The 18,606-nt window shown below is 40.6% G+C and overlaps 1 protein-coding gene across 1 annotated transcript in view; it reads left to right on the top strand.

Moving 5' to 3' along the window:
* The window catches only part of UTP20 (UTP20 small subunit processome component), a 350,150-nt gene that overhangs the window by 270,010 nt on the left and 61,534 nt on the right, over positions 1-18,606 (top strand). The window contains exons 53-57 of the mRNA XM_053716993.1: positions 10,361-10,430; positions 11,003-11,185; positions 11,776-11,907; positions 11,984-12,116; positions 13,682-13,872. Coding sequence (XP_053572968.1) covers positions 10,361-10,430; positions 11,003-11,185; positions 11,776-11,907; positions 11,984-12,116; positions 13,682-13,872 — 709 coding nt within the window. The remainder of the gene's footprint in view (positions 1-10,360; positions 10,431-11,002; positions 11,186-11,775; positions 11,908-11,983; positions 12,117-13,681; positions 13,873-18,606) is intronic.

Raw genomic sequence — 18,606 nt, 5'->3', positions numbered from 1 at the left:
AGTTGTAGCAAATTGTGTACAAAGAGCAGTTACATAGGCATTACCCCGGAGTAATGTATAAAAGCACAACAGACACAACTTGCATTTGATTTAAGAATAATAGCTCACAGGTAGGTAAGGCTACACAAGCATTAACAGGGTGATAGTGATACAGCAACCTGACTGTGAACTAAGTGTCAGAGAAAAAATAGTAAAACAATATAAAGCATGATTCATGCACAAAATAGAAAAATAAGTAGTGGCCAATATTTACATAAGTATAGAAGTAATGCGTATCGTAGTACCTGGTAATCTGATGTAAATGGATTTAGGAAAAACAGTGTTTGCAGGTCAGCTCCGATGAAGCAGTTTAGCTTAGAGTGAAAAGCTGTATGGCGCTCTGCTTGGCGTGTGACGTCACAGAGGCGGCAGATCCGGATTGAGCTGTGTAAAGTTCTGACAGGCACAGTGAAATTGTAACAGGCGTGATACTCTGGAGCTGGAGAGCTAATCAGAGTGCAGCTCAGTTAGTAGCAAAATGAACAATACCAAGCAAGGAGGTAACTGGGAGGCTGGTATTTATGGAGATCCTGAAGATTAGTTAAAGGGGCAGTAAGAAAGGCAAAAACCTGACAGGACTCCCCCCCCTAAGAGCAACTCCGGTGCTCAAGAAGTAGGACGGTCAGGGTTGCGTTGATGGAATCTGGAGATGAGTCTAGGAGCTGATATGTTGGATGATGGTTCCCAGGAGTTATGTTCTGAGGAATATCCCTTCCATTTAATCAGGTACTGTAGAATGCCTCTTCGTCTTCTAGAATCCAGGATGTTCTCTACTTCATACTCCATGTTCGGGTCAATAGAGACCGGAGGTAGGGAATGTCCGGTTGGTTGATCACGTAGATGTTTATAAGGTTTAAGCAAAGATACATGAAATGTAGGGTGTATCTTGAGCATGGAGGGTAGTGTGAGACGGACAGCATTACAGTTGATGATGCGCTGGATGGGAAACGGACCTATGAACAGTGGTGAGAGTTTCCTTGAGGGTGTACATAAACGTAGATTTTTGGTGGAAAGCCACACAAGGTCACCAACAGAATAAGCAGGAGGAGGAATATGTTTTCGATCATAATACCTCTTTTGCACAACTTTAGCAGTATCAATGGTTCGTTTGATGGTGGCAAAGTTGGTGACAATGGAGGAAGTGAGATCTGAAATATGTGGGTGATCAGGAATTTTTTCGGGGAGAGATTGAAATTTGGGGTGGAACCCATAATTAATATAGAAAGGAGTCTGTTTGGTAGTGGAATGTACAGTGTTGTTGAAAACAAATTCGGCATAATGAAGGTATTGGGACCAAGTGTTTTGTGCAGTATGACAATAAGAGCGTAGAAATTGTTCCACCCACTGATTGCAGCGCTCAGTTTGCCCGTTAGTCTGTGGATGGTATGAGGAAGATAATCTTTTCTCGATGCAGAACTGTTCGCAGAAGGCAGACCATAGGGCACTGGTAAATTGCGATCCACGATCTGTGAGGATGTTAGAGGGCAAGCCATGTAGTTTAAATACGTTAGTCATTAGTAGTTGTATGGTTTCAGCAGCAGTAGGTAGCTTGTGATATGGAATCAGGTGAAGCATTTTGCTGAATAAGTCCACTACAACTAGAATTGTTGTGTAATTACTAGAGTTTGGTAAATCCACTATGTAGTCGAGAGCAATGTGCTGCCATGGCTTATCAGGAGTAGGAATAGATAGTAACAAGCCGTAAGGTGGTGTTTTAATCCTCTTTGTAGTAGTACAAACATAACAAGAGTTAATGTACCTGGTCACATCAGATGTTATAGTTGGCCACCAATAAGATCTGATAATTAGTTCCTTGGTTTTAGTTATGCCACAGTGTCCCCCCAAGGGTGAATCATGAGCAGATTTCAGTAGCTGGTTACGAAGTGATGGTGGGATGTATATCTTGCCCTGGTAGCAGTAGAGACCAGCTGAATTCTTGAGTAATAAGTTAGTAGGTAATGTTGTGTCTTTAGTTTGTTCAGTCCGGAGGTATGTAGTAGTGTCAGCTGAGAAGAGAAGAATGTTTTCCTTGGGGATAACCAATTGAGGGGTAGGGGAGTGATGTTCAATACCTGGCAAACGTGATAGAGCATCTGCCTTTCCGTTCTTATTGGCAGGCCGGTAAGTGATGAGGTAGTTGAACCTAGAGAAAAACAGATTCCAACGTACCTGACGTGCTGAAAGGGTTCTGGTGGTCTTGAGGTATTGTAAATTACGGTGATCAGTATATACTATGGTGGGTGTAGTGGAGCCTTCAAGTAAGTGTCTCCATTGTTCAAATGCTGTTTTTATTGCAAGAAGCTCTTTTTCTCCGATCGGGTATTGTCTCTCTGCGTCTGTTAGAGTCCTGGAGTAATAGGCGACAGGATGTAGAGGTTGTTGGAATGCATCCTTTTGTGACAAGACTGCACCGAGAGCAAAATCAGAAGCATCGACTTCCAATACAAAAGGTAATTCTGTGTTAGGATACCTGAGTATTGGGGCTGTAGTGAAACTTGTTTTAAGATGGTCGAAAGCAGTTTGTGCGTGGGGTGTCCATGCAAATTTGATGTTCTGTTTGGTTAAATTAGTAAGAGGTTTTGCGAGCATGGAATAGTTCTTAATAAACTTCCTATAAAAGTTTGCGAATCCAAGGAAGCTTTGGACCTCTTTCCTAGTGGTTGGAATTGGCCAGTTCAGAACTGCTTGGATTTTATTATTATCCATGCATATGCCTTTCTCAGATATACTGTATCCTAGGAAGGGAATGCTGTTGGTATGGAAGATACATTTTTCTGCTTTCACAAATAATGAATTACTTTGTAGGCGTGTGAGAACTTGGCGGACATGATTCTTATGTTCAGCTAGGGTTTTGGAGAAAATGAGAATATCGTCCAGATATATAACTACAAAGGAATCCAAAATATCCTTGAAAATGTCGTTGATCAGATGCTGGAAAGTGGCAGGAGCATTGCAGAGACCGAATGGCATGACGACATATTCAAACAGCCCATACCGTGTACGGAATGCCGTCAGCCATTCATCTCCTGCCCGCATTCTGATCAAATTATAAGCTCCACGGAGATCCAGCTTGGTAAAAATTTTGGATCCCTGTAGACGCTCTATTAATTCGGATATGAGGGGTAAGGGGTAGCGATTCTTTACAGTAACTTTGTTCAGTTGTCTGTAGTCGACTATCGGTCTGAGCGAACCATCTTTGTTTTTCACAAAGAAGATTCCAGCGGCGGATGGAGAGGTTGAGGGTCTGATGAAACCCTTTTTTAAGTTATCATCAAGATATATTCTTAGGTGTTGTAGCTCGGGTTTAGACAGTGGAAAAATATGTCCACAGGGTATGACTGCTCCAGGAAGCAAATCTATAGGGCAGTCATACGGTCTGTGTGGAGGGAGATTCTCAGATTCGGTTTTACTGAATATATGAGAGAATTCCTGATATTCTGGGGGAACAATAGATATGTGAGAATCTGTAGATGGCTGTAGAAGTAAGTGTGGAAAACAGGTGGATTTACAGTAAGTAGAGTTAAATTGAATTGTAAGTGAGGACCATGAGATACAAGGGTCATGTTGCCTGAGCCACTCTAAGCCTAAAATTAGAGGGAAATCAGGGGATGTGATTACATCAAACTTAACAAATTCCCTATGGTTACAGGGGGTTGACATGAGAATAGGAATGGTTTCATATAAGACAGGTCCTGAGGACAGAAGTTCACCATCTATACCCCTTAAAGGAACAGGACACAATTTCTTGAGAAGGGGTATTTTATTTATGTTACAGAAATTCACATCCAAGTATGATAGGGCGGCTCCTGAGTCAATAATCCCTTGAACGTTCACTCGTGTTTGGTCCCACTGTAATACAAGAGGCATATTGCAGTAATGGCTGGATTTTAGTACAGTTTTAATAGAACAAGAGGGTGTGTTTTGCTTACCCATTTTCTGACGGGGAAGATTTGGACAGTCTTTTACCCCATGATCATCTGCGGCACAGTACATGCATAAGTTCAGAGACCTACGTCTTAGCTTCTCCTGAGTACTTAGGGGTCCCCGCAAGAAGGCTATATCCATTGGTTCCGGTAGGGATTTAGGATATGTATTGACAGTAGTTGTTGTAGGTTTGTGCCTAGGGTGTAAATCATGGTAGGATCTTTCGTGATGTCTTTCCCTAAGTCTCCTATCAATGCAAATGCTGAGGTCTATGAGCTGTTCTAGGGTTGGAGGTATTTGAGTGCGTGACAACTCAGAGAGTCCTAGCTTAAATTGGTTACGAAGGGACAAGTTGTTCCACTGGGTATCAGGGGCCCACCTCTTAAATTCTGCTATGTAATCCTCTACCTCTCTTTTCCTCTGCTTTAGGGACCTCATAGCATTTTCAGCAGTTTGTTGTTTGAAGGGGTCCTCATAAATTTGTGCTAAAGCAGAGAAAAAGGAGTCTAGAGAATTAAGGATATCATCATTCTGTTCAAGGAAAGTATTTGCCCATGCTCTGGGCTCAGCTCTGAGATAGGAAATTGTGGTCATAACTTTTACCCTATCGTTGGGGTAAGTGAAAGGCTTAAGGGTAAACAATAGGTAGCATGAGTTTTTAAATTCTCTAAAGACCTTTCTGTCCCCAGAGAAGGGTTCTGGATAGCTGATATGCGGTTCTTGTGGGGGGGGTTTCCTCTCCACAACATCTTTAATGTACGTTTTTAAGTTGTCATTTTCTAACTTAAGTGTTTTAAGTCCTTCAGTAAGGAGATCAACTTTAGTAGTAAGTGTTTGTATGTGAGATGCCATTTCAGTTGGGTCCATTTTATTTTTTAGGGCTTGATATTTCTGTCAGGCTCACAAATATGCCTGCAACAAAACAGAGATTGGATTGGACCACAGCCACTGATTTAGCAAAATATTATGTAGTTGTAGCAAATTGTGTACAAAGAGCAGTTACATAGGCATTACCCCGGAGTAATGTATAAAAGCACAACAGACACAACTTGCATTTGATTTAAGAATAATAGCTCACAGGTAGGTAAGGCTACACAAGCATTAACAGGGTGATAGTGTGATAGTGATACAGCAACCTGACTGTGAACTAAGTGTCAGAGAAAAAATAGTAAAACAATATAAAGCATGATTCATGCACAAAATAGAAAAATAAGTAGTGGCCAATATTTACATAAGTATAGAAGTAATGCGTATCGTAGTACCTGGTAATCTGATGTAAATGGATTTAGGAAAAACAGTGTTTGCAGGTCAGCTCCGATGAAGCAGTTTAGCTTAGAGTGAAAAGCTGTATGGCGCTCTGCTTGGCGTGTGACGTCACAGAGGCGGCAGATCCGGATTGAGCTGTGTAAAGTTCTGACAGGCACAGTGAAATTGTAACAGGCGTGATACTCTGGAGCTGGAGAGCTAATCAGAGTGCAGCTCAGTTAGTAGCAAAATGAACAATACCAAGCAAGGAGGTAACTGGGAGGCTGGTATTTATGGAGATCCTGAAGATTAGTTAAAGGGGCAGTAAGAAAGGCAAAAACCTGACAGTCTGCTAGTAAGACCTCTCACCCCTCTAATTCTGCACTGATCAGCCTTTCTCATTTGTCTGATGAGGAGCATACTTCAGTAGCTTTTGAAGGTGAAATCTCGGACTCTGACACTTTGGTAGAAAAATCTTCAGCAGATTTAAACTAGAACACCTCCGGTTATTACTGAAGGCGGTTCTAGCTTCTTTAGATGACTGTTCCAAGGAAGATGTCTGAAATTATATCTTAGGAATGGGATAAGCCAGGGGTTCCTTTTTCCCCTTTCCCTGTTTTTAAAAAAAAATGTTTCCTGTTGCTGACTCTATTAGCGACTCTTGGCGCACTGTGCCTAAAGTAGGAGGAGCTATTCCTACTCTTGCTAAGAGAACTACCATTCCTATAAAGTATAGTTGCTCTTTTAAGAATCCCATGGATAAGAAGCTAGAGGCTTACTTTAAAAAGATGTATATTTATTCATCAAGGATTACAGTGGGAACCTGCAGAGATTATCGCCTTGGTTGCAGGAGCAGCATCTTATTGGTGCGATGCCTTGGCTGATCTTATTACAGAGGAAACTACGGTAGAGGAGATCCACTATAGGATCAAAGCTCTCAAACTAGCCAATACATTTATCTGTGATGCCAATAATGCAGATAATTAGACTGGGAGCTAAGATGTCTAGCTTCACTGTATTAGCTCACAGGGCTCTGTGGTTAAAGTCCTGGTCGGCTGATGTTTCTTCTAAGGCCAAGCTTTTGGCTTTACCCTATAAGGGTAGGACTCTGTTTGTTTGGACCAGGTCTGGCGGAAGTCATTTCAGAAATTACGGGTGGAAAGGGTTCTTTCCTGCCTCAGGACAAGAAGAATAGAACTAGAGTTCGGCAGACTTCTAATTTTTGTTCCTGTCGCATCTTTAAGGGAAAGAAGTCTTCCTCCTCCAAACCAATCCAGGTCCTCTTGGAAATCCAGTCAGCCATGGAATAAGGGAAAGCAGAACAAGAAGCCTTCCGCTGACTCTAAATCAGCATGAAGGTTCCACCCCTGATTTAAGTTTGGATCAGGTGGGGGGTAGGCTTTCTCTTTTTTGTCAAGCCTGGATACGCGATGTCCCAGATCCATGGGCTGTAGACATAGTACCCCAGGGTTACAGAATGAGATTCAAGTCTTGCCCTCCATAGGGCAGATTTCTCCTGTCAAGACTATCCTCAAACCAGGTAAAGAAGGAGGCCTTCTTAAATTGCATAAAGGACCTATCCTCCCTGGGAGTTATTGTACCAGTTCCTCTAAGGGAACAAGGTCTAGGATTCTATTCAAATCTATTTGTGGTCCCCAAAAAGGAGGGAACCTTTCATCCAATTCTAGATCTCAAGTGCCTCAACAAATTCCTCAGGGTCCCGTCCTTCAAGATGAAAACTATACGTTCCATTCTTCCTTTGGTACAGGAAGGTCAATTTATGACAACACTAGACCTGAAGGACGCATACCTTCATGTTCCTTTTCACAGGGAACATCACCAGTTTTTGAGGTTTGCTTTTCTGGACAAACATTTCCAGTTTGTTGCGCTTCCATTTGGTCTGGCCAAGGCTCCCAGAATATTCACAAAGGTTCTGGGGACACTATTGGCAGTGATCAGATCCCAGGGAATTGCTGTGGCGCCTTATCTAGACAACATCTTGGTTCAGACGTCATCTTTTCAACTAGCTCAATCTCATACAGAGATGCTGTTGTCTTTTCTACGTTCCCACGGGTGAAAGGTGAATTTGGAAGAGAGTTCCATCTACAACTGTGTTTTTCCTAGGGACAATAATAGATTCCATGTCCATGAAGATTTTCCTGATGGAGGTCAGAAAATCCAAACTTCTTGCTTCCTGCCTTTCCCTCCAGTCTGTCTTTTGCCCATCCATGGCTCACTGCATGGAGGTGATTGGTCTGATGGTAGCATCCATAGACATCATCCCTTTTGCTCGGTTCCATCTAAGACTGCTGTAGCTTTGCATGCTCCGTCAATGGAACAGAGACCATTCAGATTTGTCACAAAGGATAAATCTGGACCCCCTAACAAGAGACTCTCTCGTGGTGGATGTCTCAGGAACATTAGTCTCAGGGCACTTGTTTCCTGAGACCTTTCTGGGAGATTGTGACTACGGACGCCAGCCTGTCAGGCTGGGGAGCTGTTTGGGGTTCTCTGAAGGCTCAGGACCTGTGGTCTTGGGAAGAGTGCTCTCTTCCCATAAACATCTTGGAGTTGAGAGCAATCTTCAATTCCTTGACAGCGTGGCCTCAACTGTCTTTGGTCCGGTTTATCAGATTCCAGTTGGACAACATCACCTCAGTGGCCTATATCAACCACCATGGAGGGACTCGAAGTTCCTTAGCCATGAAGGAGGTGACTCGTATTCTGCAGTGGGCGGAAGCTCACAATTGCCTTCTATCGGCCATCCACATTCCAGATGTGAACAACTGGGAGGCGGACTTTCTGAGTAGACAGACTTTTCATCCCGGGGAGTGGGCTCTTCATCCAGAAGTGTTCTCTGAGATAACCCTCAGGTGGGGAGTTCCAGAGTTGGATCTGATGGTGTCCCACCAAAACGCCAAGGTTCTAAGGTACGGTTCAAGGTCAAGAGATCCTCAGGCTGTTCCTTGGATGTTCTCTCTGGCATATATGTTTCCTCCTTTTGCTCTCCTTTCACAAGTCATTGCTCGTATCAAACAGGAGAGAGCATCAGTGATCCTAATAGATCCTGCATGGCCTTTCAGGATCTGGTTCTCAGATCTGGTACGGATGTCATCTCTACCTCCTTGGATGTTACCTCTGAGGAAGGACCTCCTAATACCAAACCTAGATTCTCTGAAGCTGACTGTGTGGAGATTGAACGCCTAGTTCTGTCGAGACATGGTTTTTCTGAAGCGGTCATTGAAACTATGCTTCAGGCTTGCAAACCAGTTACTCTTAAGATTTACCACAAGATATGGCGTAAATATCTTTATTGGTGCAAATCTAAAGGGTTCTCCTGAAACCGGGTGAGGATTCCCCGAATTTTATCTTTTCTTCAGGAAGGCCTGGAGAAGGGTTTGTCAGTCAGTACTCAGTCAGTAGCCTGTGTTTAACCCTAGTTTTGCAGCAGGCTCCGTTTGAGCCGATGCATGTTGTTGATATCAATTTGTTATCTTGGAAGGTTTTGTTTCTCTATTTCTTCTGCTCGCAGAATTTCTGAGCTTTCAGCTCTGCAGTGTGATTCCCTGTACCTTATCTTTCATTCAGATAAGGCGGTCCTTAGTTCTAAATTGGGTTTTCTCCCTAAGGTGGTGTCTGATCAAAACACTAATCAGGAAATTGTTATCCCTTCTTTTTGTCCTAATCCTTCTCATAAGGAACATCTTTTGCATAACTTGGTTGTTGTGCAGGCTCTAGAATTTTACTTGCAAGTTACTAAAGATTTTCGGCAATCTTCTGCCCTGTTGTTTTCTCTGGAAAGCGTAAGGGTCAGAAGGCCACTTCTACTACTCTGTCTCTATGGATGAGAAGTTTGATTCGTTTGACTTATGAGACTGCTGGACAGCAGCCTCCTGAGAGAATTACGACTCATTCCACTAGGGCTGTCTCCTCATCTTGGGCTTTCAAAAACGAAGTTTATGTGGAACATATTTGCATCCTCTCTGCATACTTTTTCTAAAATCTACAAACTTGATACTTTTGCCTCGGCTGAGGCCTCTTTTGGGAGAAAGGTTCTTCAAGCGGTGGTGCCGTTTGTTTAGGTCCTCCTGCCTTTTTCTCCCTCCCTGTTCATTCTGTGTCTTCTAGCTTGGGTATTGGTTCCCATTAGTAATTAGAATGACGTTGTGGACTCTCCATGTCATAGGAAAGAAAACAAAATGTATGCTTGCCTGATAAATTTCTTTCCTTCCGGACATGGAGAGTCCACGACCCCGCCCTCTTCTTTAATATATAATTCAGCAGTTTTTTTGAGTAAACCCCAGGCACCTTTTCACCTTTGTGTTTCTTCTTTTTCCATTTTCCTTCAGGTGAATGACTGGGGATTATGGGTAAGGGAAGTTGCACTTAACAGCTTTGCTGGTTGTGCTCTTTGCCTCCTCCTGCTGACCAGGAGTTGAATATCCAACTAGTAATTGGAATGATGTTGTGGATTCTCCATGTCCAGAAAGAAAGAAATAATATCCAAAAAATATCCAAAAATAAACGTTCATGATTCAGATACGGCATGTAATTTTAAACAACTTTCCAATTTACTTTTATCGCCAATTTTGCTTTGTTCCAGGAGGTTCATATTCTAGGAGGTTCATATGCTAATTCCTTAGGCCTTGAAGGCCACCTCTTAACTAAAGGCATTTTTCACCACTAGAGGGTGTCAGTTAGTGCGTGTCATATAGATAACACTGTGCTCACGCACGTTAAGTTGCCTAGGAGTCGGCACTGATTGGCTAAAATGCAAGTCTGTCAAAAGAACTGAAATAAGGGGGCAGTTTGCAGAGGTTTATATACAAGATATTTAAAGAGGTAAAAAATGTTAATATAACTGTTGGTTATGCAAAACTAGGGAATGGATAATAAAGGGATTATCTATCTTTTAAAACAATAACAATTCTGGTGTAGACTGTCCTTTTAAGAGAAACAGCTTGATCACTCCTAGATTCTGTACAATTATTTTATGATATGTGCAGCGTTGCATTTATTTCTGCCCCTAATTGGCAACAGCAAAGGAGATAAGATAAAAACTCATCATCATGCATATGATGCAGTTTCATTTGCATGCAGAGTACTTTACTTTACATTAGTGAATAATACAATTTCTATGTATTTGTTGCAGTTATGAATATGAAACTGGAAGAGAATCTGCTTTAGAAATGATTGCTTATGTTTTCCAGGCGTTCCCTCAGGTAAGTTTAGTTTGTTATTTCCTGATGGTGTTATATCCCTTCTTTTAATTCTCTCCTCAATCTTTTTAGGATAACTTGTTTGTCAGATTTTACCCCATAAAACATATACGTTTGTTTCTACTCCCTGTTTGCCTCTTTCCTCACTGGGTGTTTTTTAAATACTTGTTTTGGGTCTAATGTAAAAGTGCTGTATGGCCATTTTGTGTGCTTGGAGTCTTTGTCATTTGAAATAAAGGCTGTTAATCAGTATTTAGTTTTAAAGTAAATTGTATAGGCCAGATTTTCATGTATCTGACCTAGTGCCCAAGTGAAATAATCAGCTGATGGATGAGAGCTGGTTACTACAGCTGCTGATCAGCTTATTATTTTTTTTTAACTTGTGCTCAAGTTAATATATCATAAACATCTGTCTTGTTGGGGGTACTTGAGAAATGGAGTTGAGAAGCACTGGTCTAAAAGACACATTAAACACACACATCATACCCCACACTTTCCTCTAAAATGTTTATGTAAACCCATAAACGATGAAGGACATCTGTTACGTTTGATGATGTTGTTGTTATTTTTTTTAGGGCATACTGAATCAGTTCTGTGGCTTGCTCTTTGTCCCGCTTGTATTGATGATGGTAAACGATGATTCTCCAAAGTGTAAGAAGATGGCTGCTTTGACTGGGAAGGCCTTGCTTGGTAAAATTAGTGAAAAGAAAAAGGACCTGCTGTATTCAATGGTCACTCAGTGGTTAAATCATGAAAAGGTATCTATACAGGCATTGTTACCCAATTGTAAAGCCACCTAGTGAAAACAAGGACAGTATATGATTGTTTGCCAATTTAATGTTGTATACAGGTTTTATGTAAGTTCATTCATTTCTTCAAACAACTGAACATTTTGGCTGAATGTTTTGTACTCTTCCTGGCAGCTTCAGCTTTGTTTATGTCAATTTGTAAAAAGGCTGCAGCTCTACTGTAGCTGAAGATATAGTACAATAAGCAAAACATTGCAGAGATCCATCCTCCGCTTTATTATGGTCTTAACGTGCATTCAGCCAGACATGCAAGAGCTTTTTTGGATTCTCTCCAAAGGGCCTGTTTTCAGCATCCTCCGCCATGATTTTTAAAACGGTCTGTGTTTTACACTCATAGTGCACAGCTATTAAGTTACCTAATTGTCTAGAATCTTCGTCTGCTTCACGTGCTGTCACTCAGAATAAGAAAAAAAAAAAAGGATTTAAAAGTATCATGGTGCTCTTCATTTCCCTGCTGAGCTTTGTTCGTTTTCTTATTAGACTGTCTGTACTTCATTGTGATTTATAGAAAATGACGTGCTTTTGTTTTTCGGTTACAGTCTACACAGAAAAGGCTTGGTGCCTTGACTTGTGGTTTATTTGTGGAAACAGAAGGAGTTAAATTTGAAAGGCGACTTGATGCTCTTCTTGTAACAATTGAACAGGAAATTGAACCTTTACAATTTGAAGATGTAAGTATGATGATTTCTGTATAGTCTGATACTTTTTGAGGTTGCACATCATTTATTACTGTGTATTCCCTTTCAGATGAAGGAGGAGTCAGAAGAAAAAGCCGCTGACCGATTGCTCTTTAGCTTTCTTACATTAATAACTAAACTGATCAAAGAATGCAATATAACACAGCTAACCAAACACAAAGAAATTACAAATAAAATATGTGGTAAGTGTTCAGTTCTTTTATATTGAAATAAGTTACAGTATTTAGAAAAGGATGAGCAGTTTACAAGAAACCAGCTTACTGAAAGAATTTGCAATGCGATTATGTTACACAATGCTAGACCAATACAAATAGGAAAGCACTGGTAGTAGTTGGGCTAACCTTTCCTATATTTTTTAAAGGGATGCTCAACCCAAATTTTTTCTTTTATTAATCAGATAGAGCATGCACCTGGGAAGCGCATGCTGATTGGTGGCTAAATGTAGCCACAAATCAGCAAGCGCTACCCATGGTGCTGAACCAAAAATGGACTGGCTTGTAAGCGTACATTCTTGTTTTTTCAATTAAAAATACTAAGAGAATGAAGAAAAATTGATAATAGGAGTAAAATAGAAAGTTGCTTAAAATTGTATGCTCTACCTGATTCATGAAAGAAAAAAATTGGGTTCAGTATCCCTTTAACAAAAAAAAATACTTTTTTTCTTTTGCACTGTTTCTGTCACTTGCAGTGACATTTCTAGGTACTAGCTGGTTATAACCCTCCCCTTCCTGTATCTTCCTGTCAGTTTAATTTCTTGTCTCTACCTCCCTGGGGCAGACGGAAGGGTTTGTTGAAGAACAAATTGTGGCCCATCTCAGTACGTGATGTTCCCATATTGCAAAGGCAATATCCTACGGGGATATATGGACTGAAGTATTGCTTGCCAGGGTCTACACTGTTTATGGCTACCCTCATTCAGCACAGCCTTGAGAAACAGTCAGGGGGCTTGTAGGGGGAAGGAACCATTAGTGTGTTTGCATATTTATTACTTAAAGTGAAGGTAAAGTTTTCACTTTCTCTATATACAGATACATTAGTCAAATGTTAAACAATCTAAACGCTACCTTCTTTGCCCCAAACAATTATATATTTTTCTAATAAACATCTTTTTTATTTCCCTACTGTGCGTGACAGACTCCTCCCATCAGTATTGACAGTCTGACGTATAGAGCTCTCTCTAGAGCGCGTTCACGAGGATTCCACAAATTGCGCATGCGCATAGCGTTTTCTACAGTCACCAATAATCTTGTTATAATTCTATCACTCTGGATTTGAGACACCGATATTGGCCAAGTTTTTAACAAAGCGCCCTACGTCTTATTAAAAAAAACAAAAAAAAACATTTGCAAGGCATTCAATAACCACAGATTTGCTATAAGCATGCGCGCAACGGGAGCGCGCTTGTCATCATAGTCAAATAACATTTCAGGGACGCATGCGCAAATCATCCAAGAGACTAATGACGCAATATGACGGCCGCCTAACGGCCAGTATTTCAATTGGCTACTGTTAAAACGTGACCTGCAAGTTAAAAAAAAACAAAAACACCGGGTTGAATTTTGCAATTGAAATAAGCTAACTAAAAACGGCGAAAACTCAGTGTATAATAAAAATATAAAAAAATGATGAATGAAAGTACCATTATTTTAGGGTGAACTGTATACATGACTAATGTGATATAACGAACTTTACCTTCACTTTAATGTATTCACTGTACTTAACTGATTATATTTGATTCATGTTTCAGCTCATATTCAGTCCCATTTGTGGTATCCTCACAGCTGGGTTTGGCTTACTTCATCTCAGATTTTTGGTATGCTGTTTGCTTTCCAAAAACCAGAAGAACTCGTCAGTAAATGGATGTCAGTAAAGCAAAGAAAACAGCAGACGTCTGCAGAAGCATCTGCCACATTCTTACTTGACCAAATGGATGCAAAGGTGCCAAATGATTTTTGCCTAATCTCTGTATTCTGGTAATAGAAATGGTTGCACATCAGCGAGTCATAAGTAACAATTTGCCGAATACTAAACATATATGTAGTTAATCATTTTAAAAACCAGACACTTACTTGCTTTATGCACAAATACAGTTATGCATATTAGCGTATACTTACTTAGAGCTTTCATTTCTCGTTTTCAACCTTGCCCCCATCCCATTACTGTTGTAAATTAATGGGGAATTTGCAAAACCATATGGAAACCTTAAACTCTCTTTCAAATAATCTCTCTTGATTTTGTGGCACATTTTGCAGCATAACATGACATGCGCTTCACTTGATAATCCAGCACTAACCTTTCACATTAGACTTAAAAGTTGATGTTTTGTTAATATCTTGAAATCTTAGTTTTTTTAAGCACTGGTTTTATATCACACTTCTATGAGAAAAAGTTAAAAACGCTCACTCTTGATGTTAAACAGAGACCAGTAGTCAGGATTTTCCCAATTTTTATTTGTCATTCTCTGGCTTCAACGTGACCGTTTTTTAACTTTTACGTTTATTGATCTAATTCTCTGTTGTTAGTATCTATTGCTCCTGCAATTGTATAATGAAATTTGGTTTCAATAATATGGGAAGCAAATACTGAATACAGTATCAACAGCATACCCCTGAGCAACACTAGTCTTCTCCTGGATTGTAATATACCTAATATCATCTATTTGTTTAGTTATAATCAATGTGCACTCATACATATACAATTAGCTCAGATATAAGAAATATGAATTTGAGGATTAGTTACAGTTATAGGGCAAGAGACAATAGGTTCCCTCACGGCCCCTATAGCACCTTGGTCTCAAACTCCAGCATTCCATGCTGAGAGGGAGGGGCCGTTTTTGGCGCTCTTTGCTACGCATCAAAAAATTCCAGTCAGTTACTTTTATATTTCCTGCATGATCCGGTTCATCTCTGACAGATCTCAGGGGTCTTCAAACTTCTTTGAAGGGAGGTAAATTCTCTCAGCAGAGCTGTGAGAATTCTTATAGTGACTGTGAATAAAAACGTTGCTTTGCATTTTTTATGTCAAATTTAATTAGTGTTATTTTACTAATGGGAACAAGCCTTTGCTAAAAGTTGTGTTGTTTTAAGGTTTGATGCTATAACTGTTTTTCAGTTCATTATTTCAACTGTCATTTAATCGTTTAGTACCTCTTTGAGGCACAGTACGTTTTTGCTAAAAAAGATTATAACCAAGTTGTAAGTTTTTTTGCTAGTGTGTTAAACATGTCTGACTCAGAGGAAGATATCTGTGTCATTTGTTCCAATGCCAAGGTGGAGCCCAATAGAAATTTATGTACTAACTGTATTGATGCTACTTTAAATAAAAGTCAATCTGTACAATGTGAACAAATTTCACCAAACAGCGAGGGGAGAGTTATGCCGACTAACTCGCCTCACGCGGCAGTACCTGCATCTCCCGCCCGGGAGGTGCGTGATATTATGGCGCCTAGTACATCTGGGCGGCCATTACAGATAACATTACAAGATATGGCTACTGTTATGACTGAAGTTTTGTCTAAATTACCAGAACTAAGAGGCAAGCGTGATCACTCTGGGGTGAGAACAGAGTGCACTGACAATACTAGGGCCATGTCTGATACTGCGTCACAGCTCGCAGAGCATGAGGACGGAGAGCTTCATTCTGTGGGTGACGGTTCTGATCCAAACAGATTGGATTCAGATATTTCAAATTTTAAATTTAAATTGGAAAACCTCCGTGTATTACTAGGGGAGGTCTTAGCAGCTCTTAATGATTGTAACACCGTTGCAATACCAGAGAAACTGTGTAGGTTGGATAAATACTTTGCGGTACCTTTTTTTTAAAGAATGTTTAACTGCAACTGTGAGGGTGGCTCTAGCTAGCATTACTTTTCATAGAAATTACATATTATGGCAAAGAATGTCACTCTGAGTGGACTGGGGACATATCCGGTGTCACTGCCAGCAGTTTCAGAATACATTGAATGCATTTCACAAACCACTGTCAGTAAATATGAATGCACATCCAGTGATACTGGCAGTTAACCCCAATGCAATTAAGGTGCAAAATTCACCAAGAAATTACAACATTGGCATTGTCTTCACTTGCCCTATAGCTGTCATCCTCCATTTAATGTGTTTAATTGTTTGCACTACTTAAAGGACCATTAAACACAGTAGATTTGCATACTCAACAAATGCAAGATAACAAGACAATACAATAGCATTTACTCTGAATTTCAAATGAGTAGTTTTTTTTCTAACAAATTTCAGTTATGTATATTTCTACTCCCCCTGTACCATGTGATAGCAATCAGCCAATCACAAATGCATATACGTATAGTCTGAGTTCTTGCACGTGCTCAGTAGGAGCTGGTGACTCAAAAAGTGTAAATATAAAAAGACTGTGCACATTTTTTTAAATGGAAGTAAATTGGAAAGTCGTTTAAAATTACATGCTGTATCTGAATCATGAAAATTGAATTTGACCTGAGTGTGTAGTTCTGCCAGATAGATTTTTGCTACTGTTCTTGTGACTATTTTTGTGATAATTCCCTGATGGATTTTGCACCCAACTTGCTCTGTAGTTAGCTTTCTTTGATACTTGATGGGCATTTAGTTTTACTGAGTTTTTTGTAAATTGTACCACGTTTATTTTGTAAACCCAGCACTCCATCCACACAGGTGTAGCTACAGTCTGGGTGCTATCCTCAAATTAATATGTAAAGTAGTGTTGATGTTGGAGTGCACTCACAGATGAATATACAACTTTATTTTCAAATTAGTTTCACATTAATAAAATGTCGACGTTTCGACCCATTTGTGGGCCTTCTTCAAGACAATTATCATTGTTTTTAGTGCAAACAGCACTCCATGCAATGGCGTTCAATGCCGGACTCCCAGTAAAGATATCGGAACATATCGCCGTGTTTACCTTGTACAGCAGCCCATGGCAAAAAAAATTTGGCTAAGAGGTGACATTTTCACCTCTTAGCCAAAAGCCGTGCGGTAAATCCGGCTTGGCGCCCATGGGAGCCGGATTTACCGCATGGCTATTGGCCGAGAGGTGAAAACGTCACCTCTTAGCCAATTTTTTTTTTTCTTTTACAAGATATGACGAGTCCACAGATTTCATCCTTACTTATGGGATATCGCCTCCTGGTCAGCAGGAGGAGGCAAAGAGCACCACAGCAGAGCTGTATATATAGCTCCTCCCTTCCCTCCCACTCCAGTTATTCTCTTTGCCTGTGTTAGTGTAGGAAGAGGTAAAGTGAGGTGTTAGTTTAGATTCTTCAATCAAGAGTTTATTGTTTTTTAATTGTTTTTATTAAGGTTCAAAAAGATTACATATTACAAATCTTTGTAATGCAAGTTACAGAGCTTCAACTGGGTTACAAATGGTCATAAGACAGAGGGAACAATAGGAACTGGCAAACAAACAAATAACATCAAAGCTCCTTATAAACACTGAACCTTTCTTACTAGATTTTTTTGTAATGTACTTTACACACACTAAAGTATTGGTGGGTCATATAGGCCCGATTGGTCAAAAGAATTTGGAATAAGCACAGTCATAGTCAAACATATCTTGTACGAACAACCTTAAAGTGTTTAGAATAGCGAGAGAAAAGGGAGGAGAGAGAGAAGAAAAAAAAAAAAAAGGGGGGTGGGGAGGGTCAGGGGACACAAATGGAGGGAGAGGGAGGAGGGGAGAAGCCTAGTATGAGTTTATTGTTTTTAAATGGTGCCAGTGAGTACTATTTTTCTCAGGGTAGAGCATCAGGTGTTTCAACAATGGGAACTGAGGAGATTCTACATTCTCGCTTCACTCCCCATGCAGGTGCTGCCCTGCTGATGGTCTTATCGGATATTACATAAGGCCCTATTTGTCCCCACAGAACTACAGGAGGTGATAACAAGGGACCTCTTCTTCATGTGGGACAGGTTCATGATGTGATCAGCACTGCGGTATGTACAGTCTTTTTATTCTGGGGAGACAGTGTAGCTCAGAACAGACTGGACGTTAATTGCTGCAACACAAATGGGGTTATCAACTTGCAAGAAGTCTTATTTGCCTAGCTGTTTCCCCTCTTATACTATCTATGTGTATAGCAGTGGGTTGGTGTGCATATATGACCCGATTTCATTAAGGGGTCAGAAACGGTGACATTTTATCTGCGGGCTGACGCTGGGGACTGTTTGGGAGTTCTTACTCCGTTGGTTACATTTATTTATTGTGGCAACAGTTTTTTGAGGGGACACATTGGTTTATATTGCAAGCCGGGTCTACCCGACATTGATATTTCCCATGCGTTTTTTTCTATGGGGTTTCTTATACCGCCCGCGAAGGGCGGGGCTTACATTCGTGCACTTTGCCGCGCACTTGCTATTCCGGCTTCCGACAGTCACGGAGGGGTATTTCGAAGCTCCTGTGTTTCCTATGTCCGCTTGGTTTCAGTTGATCAAGATTGCAAGCGGACTTAGGCAGCAGTTCACGGGGAGCCTTTTCGTTGGTTGTGAGGTAGGCGCCACAGCGGAACTGTGGCTTGGTGCAGGGGTTATTTTTAGTCATAACATAAAAAGGGCTATTGTAACCTAACGATTGTGAATAGATTCTGTTATAACAACTTCCTATTTCTAATTGTTGCACGTTTGCAGTAAAATTTGTATCGGTTTAAATTTTAAAGGCACAGCA

Source organism: Bombina bombina, chromosome 6 (genome assembly GCF_027579735.1).
Source record: "Bombina bombina isolate aBomBom1 chromosome 6, aBomBom1.pri, whole genome shotgun sequence".
Lineage (NCBI taxonomy): Eukaryota > Metazoa > Chordata > Amphibia > Anura > Bombinatoridae > Bombina > Bombina bombina.
This window is presented reverse-complemented; position numbering and strand designations above follow the sequence as displayed.